Raw genomic sequence first — 17,503 nt, 5'->3', positions numbered from 1 at the left:
TCCCCTTTTCTGTTCAGGGCTCAAGCCATGTGGCCCTGTCCAACAATAAACCATCTTTCCAAGCAGCCTCCATGTCTCCAGTGTCTTTTCCCCCACTTAGAGCAGAACCCAGAAGTACATTTCGTTCATCAGATTATACTTATACTACCTGCAATGCCCCCTGAATCCAAGTTGCATAACACACAAGAGGAAATGAAGGAAAAAAACAAACAAATAGCTCATCAGCTTCTATTATCGGCAAGATTTTAATCTTATTTTTAAATCTTATTACCAGGACTTCCCTCACTTCCCAATAGGAGGCAGCGAAGGAAAGTCTGGAGGACTCGCGACGCGACGCCGCGCGACGCTCTGGGACTTTTTTTAAAAACAGCGCTCTCTCGTCCACCCGGGAGGCGCGAGTGCGCAGGCGCGCGAAGGACCCGCGCCCGGCCTTCCCCTCACGAGGCCGCTGAGGCGGGCCGAGGGGCGGAGAATGGGGGCGGTGCGTGGCGGGCTCCACGGCGGCGGCCGCCCTCGGCCGGATTCGCTGGCCTGGAGGCGCCCGTGGCGAGCAGCAGCAGCGGCGTGAGGCCTGTGAGAAGGAGGCCCACCGCTCGGACGGAGGGGCAGCACGAGCGAGAGAGAGAGGCAGCGGCGGCGAAGGAGGAGGGGCCTGGGCGCGAGGGTGAGTGACGTCAGCAGGAGGGGCGGGGCCGACCGGTGGTGAGAGAAACCGACTGTGCCAGAAAAGGGGGGGGGAAAACACAGGGGACGCTCGCCAGTCCCCCAACCTGGCGCCCGCGGTCCCTTTCCCCTCCATCAATGCAATTTGGTCTCTCTTCCAGCCCTCCTCAGGGACGCTGGACCACAACTCCCATCATCCACCCAACCCATACCAACCAGGCTTCATCCCGCAAGCCCAGGGGTCTCATCCTGCCCTGCATTGCATTGCACTCACAAACACACAACCTGCCTGTTTAGTTTGCACATTTGCTGGGGCTGTTGGTTAGCCACGTTGGTGTGTCGAGTTGTGTTGTGTGCAACACAACTCCAAACCTGCCTGTTTAATTTGCCCCTTTGCTGGGGCTGTTGGTTGGCCATGTTGGTGTGTCGAGTTGTGTTGTGGGCAACACAACTCCATACCTACTTGGTTAGTTTTCTCCTTTGCTGTTTGTTGGTATGTTGGTGTATCATGTTGTGTTGTGTCACAACAAAACTCCAAACCTGCCTGGTTAGTTTCCACCTTTGCTGGGGCTGTTGGTTGGGTATGTTGGTGTGTTGTGTTGTGTTGCGTGCAACACAACTGCAAACCTGCTTGGTTTGTTTTCACTTTTGCTGTTGGTTGGGTATGTTGGTGTGTCATGTTGTGTTGCACGCAACACAACTGCAAACCTGCTTGGTTAGATAAGGGTTCAGCAGTAACAACAACAACACTTTATTTGTCAGGGGACACCATACGTACAATGAGGTTGGTTGAGCTCCCTCGATGCAACCCCCCTCCCCAACAAAATACAACTCACAGTGAAGACCAAAAAAAAAGAAAGGAACAAGAAAAACCCTTAACCCAATAAATCATATTAACCAGCACCCTGTCCCATTACACCAGTGTGAACATGTTACACATTGTGCCAGCTCTGCAAGTCCATCGTATTACGTAGTTACGATGTTGTTTCGCCTTCAGGAGCCAGACAGCCCACGGATTAAAAACTGGGCTGATATGGGATTAATTCAATCACCCATTAAACGTGTTGTGTAACATAAAAAAACTGCTGCCTTATTTTTTTCCACGGCTGGGAAATTTGCATCTTGTGGTTGCGTTATAATTCCTGCCGTTCAACTTTCTTTACAACCTGATGTACCGGATTGCAACTCTTTTCACCTAAGTAATAATTGATATTCCAAAGGTGCTTTCCCCCCAAAAAAGACAGATTTTAACAGATTAACAGAGTTGGAAGAGACCTTGGAGGTCATCTAGTCCAACCCCCCCCTCCCCCCTCCGCATTTCTGACAGTTGGCAGCCCAGTCTCTTCTTTAAAGTCTCCAGGGATGAAGCTCCCACAACTTCTGAAGGCAATTTCTGTTCCATGGGTGGATTGTTCTCGTTGTCAGAAAATTCCTTCTTATTTCTAGGTTGCTTCTCTCCTTGATTAGTTTCCACCCGTTGCTTCTTGTCCTGCCCCTCAGGTGCCTTGGGGAATAGCTTGACTCCCTCTTCTTTGGGGCAGCCCCTCAAATCATGTCTCCCCTAGTCCTCTTTTTCATTACAGTAGACATATCCATTTCCTGCAGTTGTTCATTGTTATGTCTTAGGCTCCACTCCAGTCTCCTAAACCTCTTTGTGGCTCTTCTCTGCACTTTTTCTAGAATCTCAACATCTTTTTTTATGGTGTGGTGACCAAGTAGATTTTCTTGCTCTTTTTTTCCTTTGAAAACATTTCGCTTCTTTATCCCAGAAGTTTCTTAAGTTCAGAAGGGAAAGGTTTTCAAATAATAATAATAAAAAAAACCACTAAGAAAGTCCAGTTGTCTTCTTGGGGGAAAAAAACACACCTTTGGGACAATCAGGACGTGGATGATTGGGAATCTTCATAGATAATAATAATTATATATTTGACACCTTCAAACAAGAACATCTGCCTTTCCAGATCCTTGGGAAGGATTTCATAGGTGGATAAAAATGCCAGTCTGAACATGTGTCTGGCTGTGAGACAGACCATAACACATGATATAAGGATATAAATAAAATAATGGATTTCCAGAAAAGATGTCCCATGTCCAGAGTATTTTGCAAGCTTGCGATCTTGGCAAAGCATGTGCTGTAATTGTGCATCATTTCATAACTGGTTCTAACCATTGTTTCGTTGCTTACAAAACAAGGGATTTTCTTGGAAGCATGTCAAATTTTTCTCTACTCTGTTGTTTTGACTCTAGAAATGCAGCCTAATCATTTTGAGGGCCTTTTGTTAGCAACGGAATGTTTGCAGAAAGAATGAGAATGTTATCTTAAAAAGTCACACTCCAATAAATAGGATAACACAACCGTTATGTGACTAGATTCGCAGAAGGAGCAAAAGTGAGCACTCTTTTAACAAATACCCTCTTCTATCCCTAGCACCGCGTAATGGAGTGAGCTCCCGTTACTTGTCCCAGCTTCTACCAACCTAGCAGTTCGAAAGCGGGTAAAAATGCAAATGGAAAAATAGGGACCACCTTTGGTGGGAAGGGAACAGCATTCCATGTGGCTTCAGGAGTTGAGTCATGCCGGCCACATGACCACGGAGACGTCTTCGGACAGCGCTGGCTCTTCGGCTTTGAAACGGAGATGATCAGCGCCCCCTAGAGTCAGGAACGACTAGCGCATATGTGCAAGGGGAACCTTTACCTTTAGAAGCAGAGGAAATCGTAAACGGACCTCGTGGGCTCATGATTTGCACATCCACAAATTGATGGGACCTTGATTGAAGCTCACAGTTTCATAATACAGTATTGTGTGTGGAGGTGGGGTGGGGGGTGGGAATAGCCATTAAGTGGAATCTTGTTGAGCTGGTCATTTAGCAAACCCAGCCAGGATCATGTTACCATCTGCCTTGGTAGATGGTGAATAAAATCTGCAAGGCTGAACTTAACAAATCCATAATTTCGAAGATAACTTAAAGCAAGGCTGTTGAGAAATTGCAATATTCGGTGTTTGGTGGGGATGGTGAATCACTTGGAATTAAGCCAACATCCAACTATAGTTACCTCATATCTTGGGAGACACTCAAGAGCCATAATATCATTTGTTTTTGCTGTGAATCTCATCCGTTGGCTAGGCCAGAGGCCGGCAATCTTAAAAAAGAGCCGGAAAGTTCCTAACCGGAAGCGGGGGTGGTGGTGTTCAATTCTGGAGCCCACCAGAAGTCCGGTTCCCCCAATGTAGAGTCTCCTCCTAGCATGGCATCCTTTTTCCTCTACCTGTCCTAATCGAAAGCTCTATCAATTGTGGAACCGACTGGCAACAGGGAGCCACAGCAGGGGGATGAAAGAGCCACATGCGGCTCCAGAGCCACACAGGTTGCTGACAACTTAGGTTGTGTCAGCCTAGCCAATTCCAGGTTATTCAGTAAATGTGGCTCAGTTGAACCAAGAACCATTGGGTTAGGTTTAAGAAGGTTTAAACTGTGATTCAAGTCACATTTACGCTTTCCGCTGTTCCTCCTCGGAGTCTACTAAGTTTAGGAATGTCTTCGAGCCACTTGGAAACCCCTCTTCTTCATTTCCCTCCATCCTTTTGAGTTTTCGAGGGGTGTAAGACAAGTAACATAAACAAGAATCCATCTTGTTTGAAATGAGGACATTTTGGTCCTGCAGTTTCCTGTTTTCCGTTTCTCGGCAAGGAAACGATTTTGCAACGGGAACGAGGGTGAAGAAATTCTCCAGTCCTCTCTGCCCATTTGTTTACTATTCTCTAGTTCAAATTACAAGCCTTAATACGACACGTAAAAAGCCTGCGCTTGAACAGCTGTGATTAAAAAAACGATGTCCGATTTGGTCTTTCATGCAGTATCATTTGATGGACTCGGTATTTACCCGTGTGAATTTAGTTGTATCCCATTCGACCCCTTTCGCGTGTGTGGATAAACTAACCAGGGGGGGGGCGGAAGTCACTTGAACCCAGGATCTTGGTACCTGCGGACAAGCCAGGATTTTGCAATCAACCAGGATCTGATCTAAACATGGCAAGAAATCAGATGATGTCTAGAAGATTTTTGATATCTACTTTCTACCCAGGTCGCCAGGCTGGTTCAGGCGGATTGGAATTGTAGTCTGGAAATCGCCAAGTTGTAGAAATCCGGTTTGAAGCATTCTGATGATGGGGGAAAACACAAAAACCATGTGTCAGGCTCCCACACCCACTTAACACTCCGGCTTGACACCACACCTGTGATTCTTCACACCCTGAATTAGGCAAGGGTTTGCTTTAGCCCAGGAGTCTAAGAAGAATACTTCATCGTCATTGTACGTATGTACACAGTATACCTATACAATGAAATCCACATAACACCCAGAAAGCAGGCCCAACGCACACAAAAATCGCCACACTAGGTCAGGGGTTCTCCACCTTATCTTCCCTGTGGACCCCCTGAAAATAACCTTTTGTGGGCAGGGACACCACCTCCTCCCCCCCCCCCAAAGATTCAAGATTTAAATTAGGTCAAATGAAGAAATTACATTGAAGGAACATTTGAAAAAATGTTTCTTCAAGCCTGAAAATCAATCTCTCTCTCTCTCTCTTTCTCTTTCTTTCTCTCCCCCTGCTCTCTCGTACTCTCTCTTCCCCCCTCTCTCTCCCCCCTCTCTCTCCCTCTCCCCCCTCTCTCTCCCCCCTCTCACACACTCCCCCCACTCTCTCGCGTGCCCTCTCTCTTTCTCTCCCCCTCTCTCCCCCCTCTCTCCCTCTCCCCTCTCTCTCCCCCCTCTCACTCGCACTCTCTCACTCTTTCTCTCCCCCTCTCTCTCACACACACTTCCCCCCCTCTCCCCTCTCTCCCCTCCCTCTCTCTCACATTCTCTCTCTCTCTTGCACTCTCACACTCACTCTCTCTCACACACACACACAGAATCAGGGGCCCAAGGAACACCCCCAATGAAATAAGAATCTGAGGCTTGAAGTTCCTCAAAGTTCCATTTTATTAGAGATGTCACATTGGCACCTCTGGGGAAAAACCCGAATCTGAAAGCTTCCAGGTTTTCCCCACCCCCCCTGCCCAACACCCACATGTCCATCACATGGCCCAATCAGGCACCATCCAAAACGGGAGATGCCTCCCAGTCACGCCACTCCAGACGCAGGGCAAGATGTCCTTGACGCTCTGAGAAAGGAAAGTTATTTGGACTAGATCTCTCCCATACTCCATATAATCCACATTTTCCCACAGTAGGAAATTGTGGCAGGCCTGAAGGCCCAATGTGAAAGATGGCTTCCAGGTGTCTGTCTGTCTGTTCTCTGTGGCTAAGCGAGACGGTTTGTTAAGCGGCTGTTTTGCTCCGTTTTACGCCCTTGCCACCGTGGTTAAGTGACACACTGGCAGAGTTCACTCAGTAACAAGATTGTTAAGTCAACCCAGCTCCCCCATTGACTTTCCTACTCAAACGTATCATATGATCCAGGGACACTGCAACCGTCGTAAATATGAGCCCCATTGGATTTTGATCACATGGTCAGGGGGATACTGCATTGGTCGTAAGTGTGAAAACGGTCGTAAGTCACTTTTCGGTGCCGCTGTAACTTTGAATGGTCACTAAATGAACTTTGCAAGTCGGTGACTACCTGTATATAAAATTGGGCTGCTCCTGACCAGATGATGGAGGAGGAGGAGACAATGAAGGAGGAAGAGTGGAAGAGGAGGAGAGGAGGGGGAGAGAAGGGAAAGAAGAGGAGGAGGAGGGAAGGAGGAGAAGAAGGGAATGTTGAGGAGTGGAGGAGGAAGAGACAAGGAGGAGGAGGAAGAGTGGAAGAGGAGGAGGAAGAAAGGAGGAGGAGAGAAAGGAAAGAGGAGGAGAGAAGGGAAAGAAGAGGAGAAGGAGGAGGAGGGGAGGAGGAAGAGACGAGGAGGAAGAGGAGGGGGAGGAAGAGTGGAAGAGGAGGAGAGATGAGGAGAAGGAAGAGGAGGGGGAGGAAGGAGGAGGAAGAGAGAAGGGGAAGAGGAGGGGGAGGAGGAGGAAAGGGGGGAGGAAGAAGAAGGAGGAAGAAATTGGCCAGCGAAGAAACTGAAAACTGAATTTCCAGCCAATAAATAATAAAGAGCCATACACTCCTGTAAAAGGTGCTCAAAAGGATTAGAACGCAGAGGAAAGCTGGCCTAAAAGAAGAAGAAAAAGAAGAAATGGCATGTTCTCCAATTATCTCATCTTTTGCCTGCCCGAGAGAGGATAAAAATAGAACTGAATGGTATAGGGCTGTAGGTCTGCATCTTTGACAAATTGTATAAACCATGAATAAACCACTTCATTTGCGCACACACGCACACACACACAAAGAGGGCCATGGTGAGATCAGGGGGCCATTTGTTATTCTTTGTCTGAATGTCTCTTTGTTTTCTCTTGATGGGAGAATTCAAGCCATTTCTTAAAAGGTATTTGTGAGGGTATTCTCCTAGCCCGTTGAGAATGGCATTAGTGTGGCCGAAGCAATGTGTGCACTCACCAACTCGGGTTAAGCTGCCAAGCTTGTATAGCTAGTCCTCGACTTACAACAGTCCGTTTAATGACCGTTCGAAGTAGGAGAAAAGGGACTCACAATCATTTTTCACACTCACGACCATTGGCAGCATTCCACGTGATCAAAATTCAGGATGTTTAGCAACGAACTCATATTTATGACGGTTGCAGTGTCCGGTTGTGTGTGTGTGTGTATGTGTGTGTGTGAGACGTGATCCCCTTTTGCGACCTTCAGGCGAGCCAAGTCAACAAGGAAGAGCCGAGGTGGAGCAGTGGTTAAATGCAGCACTGCAGGCTACTTCAGCTGACTGCAGTTCGGCTGTTCAAATCTCACCGGCTCAGGGTTGACTCAGCCTTCCATCCTTCCGAGGTGGGTAAAATGAGGACCCGGATTGTTGGGGGCAATATGCTGACTCGATAAACCGCTTAGAGAGGGCTGAAAGCCCTATGAAGCGGTATATAAGTCTAATTGCTATTGCTAAGGAAGCTGGATTCACAACAGCCCTGCTATTAATTTAACAACTTGCACTGATTCACTTAACGGACGCGGCAAGAAAGCTTGTAAAAGGGGGCGGAACTTGCTTAAACAAACGTTTCACTTGGCGACTGAAATTTTGGGCTCAACTGTGGTCGTAAGTCAAGAACTACCTATAAAGGTAAAGGTTCCCCTCGCATGTATGTACTAGTTGTTCCCAACTCTAGGGGGCGGTGCTCATCTCCGTTTCAAAGTCAAAGAGCCAGCACTGTCCGAAGACATCTCCATGGTCATGTGGCCGGCATAACTCAACTCCCGAAGGTGCACGGAACACTGTTCCCTTCCCACCAAAGGTGGTTCCTATTTTTCTACTTGCATTTTTTACGTGCTTTCAAACTGCTAGATTGGCAGAAGCTGGGACAAGTCACGGGAGCTCCCTCCGTTATGTGGCCCTAGGGATTCGAACTGCTGAACTGCCGACCTTTCTGATCGACAAGCTCAGCATCTTAGCCATTGAGCCACACCGTGTACCTATACTCATTCCTAATTCTTGGCTTGTTATGAGAAGAGCCATATACGATTTAAAACCATGGAAGGCCATTCCTTAATTAATTTAGCCAGCTACTAATTAAGTAAGATAGCTGGAAAAATCATCACACAAGTGAAGTTACGATAAGCTCAAATTTCCAATTATCTTTTGAGGTGAAAAGGAGCAGGGTTTTTGAAACCTCATCTGGATTAGGTTTATATTGCTCCTTTTAATTTTTTTGTGAATCACCCTCTATATTGGGTTTGGTATTTCCGGTTTCATTCCTGTAACTCGCCCTGAGTTGGCAGCCATATAAATTTCTTTTATACATAAAATAAAAACGAACAATTCCTACATAGACTGTAATTGCTATGTTGCAGAAGACTTTAACATTGGCCAATTCTCTTCCGCCTTTTTTGTGACATACAACACGGTGTTTCTGCTTTTTTTACTGAAGTTGTTGTTCGTTTTGCCCGTCGGATAAACAAACACCGATCAAGAGAGCCAAGCGTCTAATTATACGGTATTTATTTTATGGATTTGTTAATCTCCCCACTGTTAACGTGTGATCTCTGCCAGTTGGGTAGATCAAATCTAAAGGATTTCCTGTTTTCCCAGTGTTTATATTTTGAGAGACGCCTGTTTTAATAAGTGCCATTCAAAAACTCCCCGTCGGAAACTGCCTCGGGATAGAATTCTTCCAAATTGCTGGCATGTTTAAGGAGAATCGGTGGAATTGTGGAACAGTGGACTGTGTTGTGGCCCGCCAGCAGAGATGGCAACATAGTTGGACAGTGAGGAGGCTGGGGTGGAACATGGGCCAGTCCTGGGGGCTGAGGAAAGCTCAGATGAGGGCTCTGCATTGGAGGCAGAGAGGAGTTAGACAGCAGTGAGGCAGAAGAACAGCTGGAGCCTGTTCCCAGTGTGCGCATGGGCAGAGCTGCCGGAAGACAAGAACAACTCAGAAATCAGGGTCGACTTGGGAGTAAAGCCACACCTTGGAGGTGATTCGCCCCTCCCATAGGAAACAAAAGAGGAGCGAACGGGGAGGGGGCTTTTGCAGGAAACAATTCATTAATTTCGGTCGTGTCGAGAGTGGACAGTTCTGTTTGTGACTATAAGAGACTTTGTGCCAAGTGTGGCCTTGCCCTGCGTTTGGAAACGAGTTATCTGGCAGCTCGCCAAGCGAGATAAGGTTCGTGTGGATAAATATTCCTCTGAAAGACTGTTTGCCGAGCCTTGCTGACTGTGAATGAAAGGAATCCACAGTTGTGTAAATAAAAGAAGTTTTGCCGGGACCAAGACTCTGCTTCTTGCTTTTTAAGAAATCCTGGGTCAGAACAGTCTGGTTCTGTACCATTGTTTTAATCTGTTAAAGGGTTTATCATCATCTTCGTTTAACGACCCTGTAATCCTTTGTGGGGTGGAGTCTGGGCAACCGAATGGAGCTAACACAGTGTTTCCTGGCCGGATGCTCTACCTATTGCCCTTGCAGAGTTTTTCTTCAGCAGATATATTCTCAGTATGCCCAGAGAGAGAAATACCTGCCTCTACCTAGGATCGAACTGTAAAAGAGTTTATAAATATAGGTTTAACTTAACTCTTTACAGCCTTTATGACCTCTATTTATTATCTACTTAGTAGCAATTTCCTAAATCCTTGTTTACTCTGGGTTTGCCTATTATAAAGCTCGTTTAAGCCATGATGTGATTTACTTAACTCTTAATCTGCGCACAAGGTGCTTGAATTATAGCAAAGAACAGAAAGGAATGTTTGCTCTGTCGGCTTCTCAATTTAAAAAAATTAGATTTCTGCCATATTCTAATAAGCGGTAGTAGTTTCACTCAACTAGGAATTTGATACAGAATTGAGAAATACAGTCATAGGCAAATATGCATCTGTTCCCATGAACTAGAAACGAACAATAGAACCGATAATTTAAAAAACCTTATCCATTGAAAAGGGTGGAGGACGAAAGAAAGTAAATATTGATATATATATATATATATATATATGATATATATATATACATATTTGGTTGTCATTCTCTTTATAGATATTTGTATATTCTACTATTGTGCAGTGAGATTTTACTTCCTCATAAGCTACGGGTCTCCACCCGGCTGGGAATTTTATGCGGCTTTTTGTAGACTTTCTTCCTCAAAGCCTTCACAAGATTGAGGTCCCCTTTAAAGTGGGACACAGGTGAATCTGAGCTATTCAGGAAGGGAACTGGCTGAAATGCTCAAGTTAAAAAAATGCTCGTCTCCAGGTGTGTCAGAGAATTACATTGTGGGGGGAACCACTCCGCAAGTTGAAAAACCAGGCTTTTGATACCCTTTCATATTTTAATATTAAGGAATATTTTAATTAAATAACATTTAACACACTCAGTGGCTAAGATGCTGAGCTTGCTGATCAGAAAAGTTGGCAGTTCGAATCCCTAGCGCCGTGTAACGGAGTGAGCTCCCGTGACTTGTCCCAGCTTCTGTCGACCTAGCAGTTCGAAAGCACGTAAGAAATGCAAATAGAAAAATGGGAACCACCTTTGGTGGGAAGGGAACAGCGTTCCGTGCGCCTTCGGGAGTTGAGTCATGCCGGCCATATCACCACGGAGACGTCTTCGGACAGCGCTGGCTCTTCGGCTTTGAAACGGAGATGAGCACCGCCCCCTAGATTCGGGAATGCCGAGCACCTATGTGCAAGAGGGACTTTTACCTTTTTAATATTTTAATAATTCAGTCTTGCAGCCCCAAAACACTCCCAACACCTGGAACATCTTCAAAAAATTAATGAACGGGCCACACAAGCTTAACATCTTAGGTTAGCTAATGTCGTCAATTCTCCCTGTTGCACACATGTGTTTGTGTGTTGGGCTTATCATTAATGGGGAGGATTGGAGGGGGTTTGATTAGCACCATGTGGAGGCCCAGCTGTTGGGGTTTACACACCCTGGTTTATTATGTCTTGGCACAGTGAGTGAAGTCAGCCAAATTGTGACTTATTCCTCGAGTCACAAATTAACCAGGCTGATTGCAAGACAAGAATTGGCCTTTGCTGTATATTTCCAAGCACTCGGTTTATTATGAATGTAGTGGGGGGGAGGGAACCCTGCTTATTTAATCCACAGGGTTGTAGCTCTTCAGGAAATGCCAGTGAAACATCTGTCTTGCAAGAAAGGTCGTAAGATGAGGCACTTAAATGTCTCGCTTAGCAACAGGTTTTGGCTCAGTTGTGATCTAGCAGTACTCAAATCCATTGTTTTCTGGCAGGGAGTGTGGATGATGGGATGGGGGAATGGCGGGTGTCTTTTCCCATTCAACCTCACTCCAATTGCTCTGTTTTGGGTAGGGGACCCCCCCCCCCCAAGGTATAAAGTTAGTATCTCGGTCTCTCTCGCACACATACTCAAGTTATGCTCAATCAAAGCAAAATTTACTGCAATTTTTACTTTCACAATACCACTCAGTTTGGCAAGTGCACTGTGAAAAATTAAGAATGGCGCAAGAATCAGTGCCATGTGTTGCCCATCGACATACTATGGCACTCTCCGCGGGCACACCAGCTGTTGCCCCGGCCCAGCTGCAGTGTGTATGCGTGCGCACCTCCCGCCAGCCAGCTGGTCTTCGGGTATCTTCCGCGCATGCACAGGGGCGGGTCCCATGCATGGTGGGGTGCTTGCATTGTATTTGGGTACCTCGAGGTCCCCTGCGTCCCCATTTTGGGCCTGAAAAGCCTCCTGCACCAACCTGGAAGCCGAAAATGGGTGGGAGGGCGCATGCATGGGGGGTAGAGTGCGCACAGGGGGAGTCGCAGATGCATGCCCAAGGGGGCGGGGCGTGCGGCAATAAAGAGGTTAGCCATCACTGTGCTAAGGCAGCTAAACTCCAAATGCCAGCTCATTTTGGTGAAGGGGCGGAGTTTCAGGAGGCAAGAAATTCTGTATTCAGTGTATAAGATGCACCCAGATTTTCAGCCTCTTTTTTGAGGAAAAAGGTGCATCTTATACTCTGAAAAATATGATAGTAAAAGCAATGTTATATTAGCAATAGCAATAGCAGTTAGACTTATATACCGCTTCATAGGGCTTTTAGCCCTCTCTAAGCGGTTTACAGAGTCAGCATATCGCCCCCACAGTCTGGGTCCTCATTTCACCCACCTCGGAAGGATGGAAGGCTGAGTCAACCTTGAGCCGGTGAGATTTGAACCGCCGAACTGCAGCTAGCAGTCAGCTGAAGTGGCCTGCAGTACTGCACTCTAACCACTGCGCCACCTCGGCTCTTCACAGTGGTTGTGAGTGAGTTTTTCCAGTGCTGTTGTAACCTTGAACAGTCACTAAAATGAATAGTTGTAATGTGAAGAGTACCTATATATTATATAATACTGAACCCAGGAAAGTGCGTTGAAAGTAACTGGGGTGGATCTGTTGATATTTCCACCTTGGGATCTTTTCTACAAGATTACAAAGATCCGGGAATCTGTAAGGACCTTAACATTGATTGTAGTTATTTTTTTAGCGTCTATGCTATTTATCCCTGCACGACATGTCATATCTTGGATTTACATATTTCAAAGGGTGTTTGCAAACTTTGCTTGTACAATTAGCTTTGACTTTAAGCTTGCTCTATGTTTGAATGCCATGGTGACAGAGTTCATTAATAATCAGTTTTTAAAAAAGTGTAACGGGGATTAGTGAAAAACCGAGTCATTATTACGATTCTTTTTTCTTGGATTAAAAACTGCCCTTCCGATACAGCTTTGGTCAATTCCCAAAGTTTTTCTTTTTGAAAAACTTTTTGAAAGCTAGTAGGATGTTAGTGCAAAGTATGAATGAACTCTTAGCTTGTTTTAAGTGGTCCTGAGATGGTCTCTTAACGCCTTGATGATATCAATAATCCTTATTTTTCAATCTTAAACCATGTTTCGGTGGGATAGAAAGCCCACAGGGAATACGTAGTAGGTTCAAAGATGCTATTAACTCTTCAGTGAATGCTGACTGAGGAATTCTGGGAGTGGAAGTCCAGACATCTCAAAATAGCCATGGTTGAAAAACATTTCAGTAGACCATAAATACAGGTTGGTGCTTGTATCTGGTGGCTGATGAAGCAGAATATCTGCAGCTCAGGATTGAAATGAAGGGTTGGCGGTTTTCTTGCAGACGTTTCGTTACCCCACTAGGTAACATCATCAGGGCTATTAGCTGCTAAGGTAACACAACGTCTGCAGGTAAACAACCAAGCTCAGAAAGCACTAAAGAGGCTGTTGAAACAAGAAATTAACTTTGGTCGTCGGAGTCTTGAAGTCAAAATATTTATTTCCGATTTTTCGGCATTCGTGCTTCCTTTTCTCCCCTTGTAACATTTTGTACACCAGCTGAATCGAGCGAATCATTCTTACATTACTTGCACCAAAACAGTTGTTTTTGTTGTCATTGAAGAATTAGGAAATTTTGGGAGATAGGACTGTCTTAAGATGAGAGGGTGGTTTCCAAAAATAAAAGCACTACAGAGGGAGGGGAATTTCCAAATTCCTGATCTTTCAACCACTATTTTGACATTTTAAAAACAACAACAACTTCTGGCTCCGATGTATTTTTTTTAAAATCATCTGGTTTAAACGCAAGCACTGATTTATCGCAGCTGTGCCGTGACGGTTTGAAAGGAGGATGTCGCTAGCTAGGAAAGGCAACTTAGAAACACAGGTGGTCCTCGGTTTTATGACCACAACTGAGACCACAATTTCTGCTGCTAAGCGAGACAGTCGTTAAGGGAGCTTTGCCCCATTTTGACGACTTTTCTCATTATAGTTCAGTGAATCTCTGCCGATGTTAGTCATACAATCTTTAAGTGAATCCGGTTTTTCCCATTGGCTTTTGTCAGAAGGCCACAAATAGGAGGGCACTGAAACCGTCATAAACCCGAGTCAGTTGCCAAGCTCCTGAATTTTGATCACTTGACCATCCTGTGTGAAAAATGGTCAGAGCTCACTTTTTTCCCAGCGACGTTGTAACTTCGGTCACTAAATGAACAGTCGTAAGTCAAGGATTACCTGTGCCATCATCGCGGTTTGATGCCATGGCCTAGAGGTGGAGCTCTCACCTCACAATCAGGGGGCTGTGAGTTCGATCCTAGGGAGAGGCAGATATTTCTCTCGCTGGGCACAATGAGAAATATATCTGCTGAGCAAAACTCCTCAATAGCAACATGAAAGGCATCCGGCCAGGAAATACTCAGCTCCATTCAGTTGCCCAGATTCCACCCTGCAAGGGATTACGGTGTCATTAAAAGATGAATGAGTGATTCACTTAAGAAACGTGGCGAGGAAAGTCCTAAAACGGGGCAAAATCCACTTAACAAATGTCTTACTTGACAACATATATGTGGGGCTCAGTGTTGGTCGTAACTCGAGGGCTCCCTGTATTGGACTTATTCTATTTAGAAGCTGCCCAGCAGAGTGGTTCAATAGCCTAGAGGTGGAATTCTTGCCTCACAATCAGGAGGCCGTGAGTTCAATCCTAGGTAGAGGCAGATATTTCTCTCGCTCTGGGCACGCTGAGAATATATCTGCTGAACAAAATTCCTCACTGGCGACAGAAAGGCATCCGGCCAGTAAACACTCAGCTCCATTCCTGCAAGGGTCTTTATGGGGTCGTTAAATGATGACGATACAAATACAATACCGAAATGCACCCAGAAGCTCAAATTCTGAAATTTGTTAAGACTTGAACCCAACAGGACAATTATGAATGTTAACTCTTTCCTTCCCCTCTTTTCCTCTCCCCATCAAGTTCCTTTCTCATCATGGAGCTGCAAGCAGAAGCATTTGGTCCCGCCGGGGAAGATTTAAGCCCTGGCACCCTGTGCTACCAATGCCCCACCTGTCACGCTGACGAGGAACGGAGCTGCGCGAATTCCATGCGAGGACGGACAAAGACTCGGAGTCTGTCTGCTTCTCCCGCCCTGGGCAGCACCAAAGAATTCAGGTACCGCATGATAGCGTGATCCAAGGTTATGCAAGCACGGGTGGCTTTGAATGGTGATCTCGAGATAATCGCCTGACCTATGAATAATCTTTTATGACTACATTGGGCCCAGCGCAATTCTCCCTTCATAATTGTCCCCTGATTAATTGTACCATCCAGTCATTTGAAAACACACCGTCAATGTCTCATCTTGTCCCTTAGGCCTCAGTGCTAAATAAACGCCTACGGGATTGCTGTCTAAACCGCACGGCACTTATCTTAACATTGAAAAGGTTTTCTAATCCTACGGTTCCTTCCGGAAACTTCTGCTCTGGGTTTTTTAGCCTCCAGAGTTTAAGGTCCAGAGACTCACAGGTTCAAATCAATCTGTCTGTCTGTCTGTCTATCTATCTATCTGTCTATCTGTCTATCTATCTATCTATCTATCTATCATCCATCCATCCATCCATCCATCCATCCATCCATCCATCCATCCATCCATCCATCCATCCATCCATCCATCCATCTATCATCTCTATCTGTCTGTCTGTCTGTCTGTCTGTCTATCTAACTCTATCTATCTGTCTATCCATCCATCCATCCATCCATCCATCCATCCATCTATCATCTCTATATATCTATCTGTATCTATCCATCCATCCATCCATCCATCCATCCATCCATCCATCCATCATCTATATCTATCATTATCTCTCTCTCTCTCTCTCTCTCTCTCTCTCTCTCTCTCTCTCTCTCTCTCATCTCTCTCTCTCTCTCTATCTCTATCTATCCATCTATCATCTCTATACCTATCTATCTATCTATCTATCTATCTATCTATCTATCTATCTATCTATTATTGTCTGTCTGTCTGTCTGTCTATCTATAGCAATAGCAGTAGACTTATATACCGCTTCATAGGGCTTTCAGCCCTCTCTAAGCGGTTTACAGAGAGTCAGCATATTGCCCCCAACAACAATCTGGGTCCTCATTTTACCCACCTCGGTAGGATGGAAGGCTGAGTCAACCCTGAGCCGGTGGGATTTGAACCGCTGAACTGCTGATCTAGCAGTAGCCTGCAGTGCTGCATTTAACCACTGCGCCACCTTGGCACTGCGCCATCTATCATCTATCTATCTATCTATCTATCTATCTATCTATCTATCTATCTATCTATCTATCTATCTATCTATCTATCTCACAAATTGATTGATTGGCTCCGTTCTGAATATTTCATTCAATTTGTTAAGTGACATTTTTAGCCAGAGTTCCATGCCAGAAAATTGTAGTTTATCAGCATGCCAGGGGCATTAAACCATCCTTTTACTGAAAGTCCTGGCTTATGTTGAAGCTGCTAATTTGAGTTCCCTGGCTTGGCTAAAAGAGGCCACCATATTTGACTGAAGACTTAATTCTTCTATAGAGAATCAGGGAAGATTGAATTGAGCGGGGGGGGGACTTGCCTAATTTCCCCCCCTTTTTTGCTACAAAAGATATTTTCCCCATTTGAAGAGGTTTTCATTTCTGTCTCTGTCTCTCTCTCTCTGTGTGTCTCTCTCCCTCCTTCCCTCCCTTTCTCTGTCTCTGTCTGTGTATGTGTGTGTCTCCTGCCCTCTCACCCCCTTTCCCTCTGCATCTCTCTCTCTCTGTCTCCGTGCGTGTGTGTTTCTCTCTCTGCCTCTCTGTCTGTCTGTCTGTGTCTCCTGCCCTCCCGCCTCCCTCTCTCTGCCTCTCTGTCTCTCTGTCTGTCTGTGTGTGTCTGTGTCTCTGTCTGTCTGTCTGTCTGTCTCTCTCTGCCTCTCTGTCTGTCTCTCTCTGTCTCTCTCTCTGTCTCTCTCTCTCTCTGTGTATGTGTCTCCCTCTCTTGCCGTCCTTCCTTTCCTCCTCCTCTCTCTCTCTCTGTCTCCACGTGTCATGTGTCTCTGTCTCTCTCTCAAGTAATTTGTTTCCAATGTGTCTTCACAGAGATTAGATGTGTTGAGAATCTCCTGGCTGTGCAAACCTCCCAGGAATTTGATTGTGCAGCTCACCGTTGCACTCAGGAATAAGCAAAGGGCTTTATGGCTAAATCCATCAAGGATAAACCATCTTCCCAGCCCTTCTGCGTCTCCATTTTCTCTATTGCAAGGGAAAAAACTGCTGAATATTTGAAAAAAAACACACCACAAAACTGTTTTCTCTGCCCAGATTCTGCATTAACCTCCATGAGAACTAGAACTACTGCATACATTCTCAGGGTTGCTGTTCTCACCCAGCTCCCCAAACACAACAAACCCTCTGTAGTTGGAGCTACGATGTCTTTGTTAGGAGTGCCGGCAGCCCCGGCAAAAAGGTTTCTCTCTCACCGCAGGCTAAGAAG

At 45.8% G+C, this 17,503-nt stretch overlaps 1 protein-coding gene across 1 annotated transcript in view; it reads left to right on the top strand.

The window, feature by feature from the left end:
- Positions 1 to 470: 470 nt before the first annotated feature.
- The window catches only part of NADK (NAD kinase), a 49,104-nt gene continuing 32,071 nt past the window's right edge, over positions 471 to 17,503 (top strand). The window contains exons 1-2 of the mRNA XM_087702350.1: positions 471 to 664; positions 14,971 to 15,165. Coding sequence (XP_087558476.1) covers positions 14,984 to 15,165 — 182 coding nt within the window. The 5' untranslated portion in view covers positions 471 to 664; positions 14,971 to 14,983. The remainder of the gene's footprint in view (positions 665 to 14,970; positions 15,166 to 17,503) is intronic.

This window comes from Thamnophis sirtalis, unplaced genomic scaffold, assembly GCF_051295495.1.
Source record: "Thamnophis sirtalis isolate CommonGarterSnake01/CBP01778 unplaced genomic scaffold, rThaSir2_p1.2 scaffold_15, whole genome shotgun sequence".
NCBI lineage: Eukaryota > Metazoa > Chordata > Lepidosauria > Squamata > Natricidae > Thamnophis > Thamnophis sirtalis.
The sequence above is the reverse complement of the archived record's forward strand: the minus strand, read 5'-3'. Positions and strand labels throughout refer to the sequence as shown.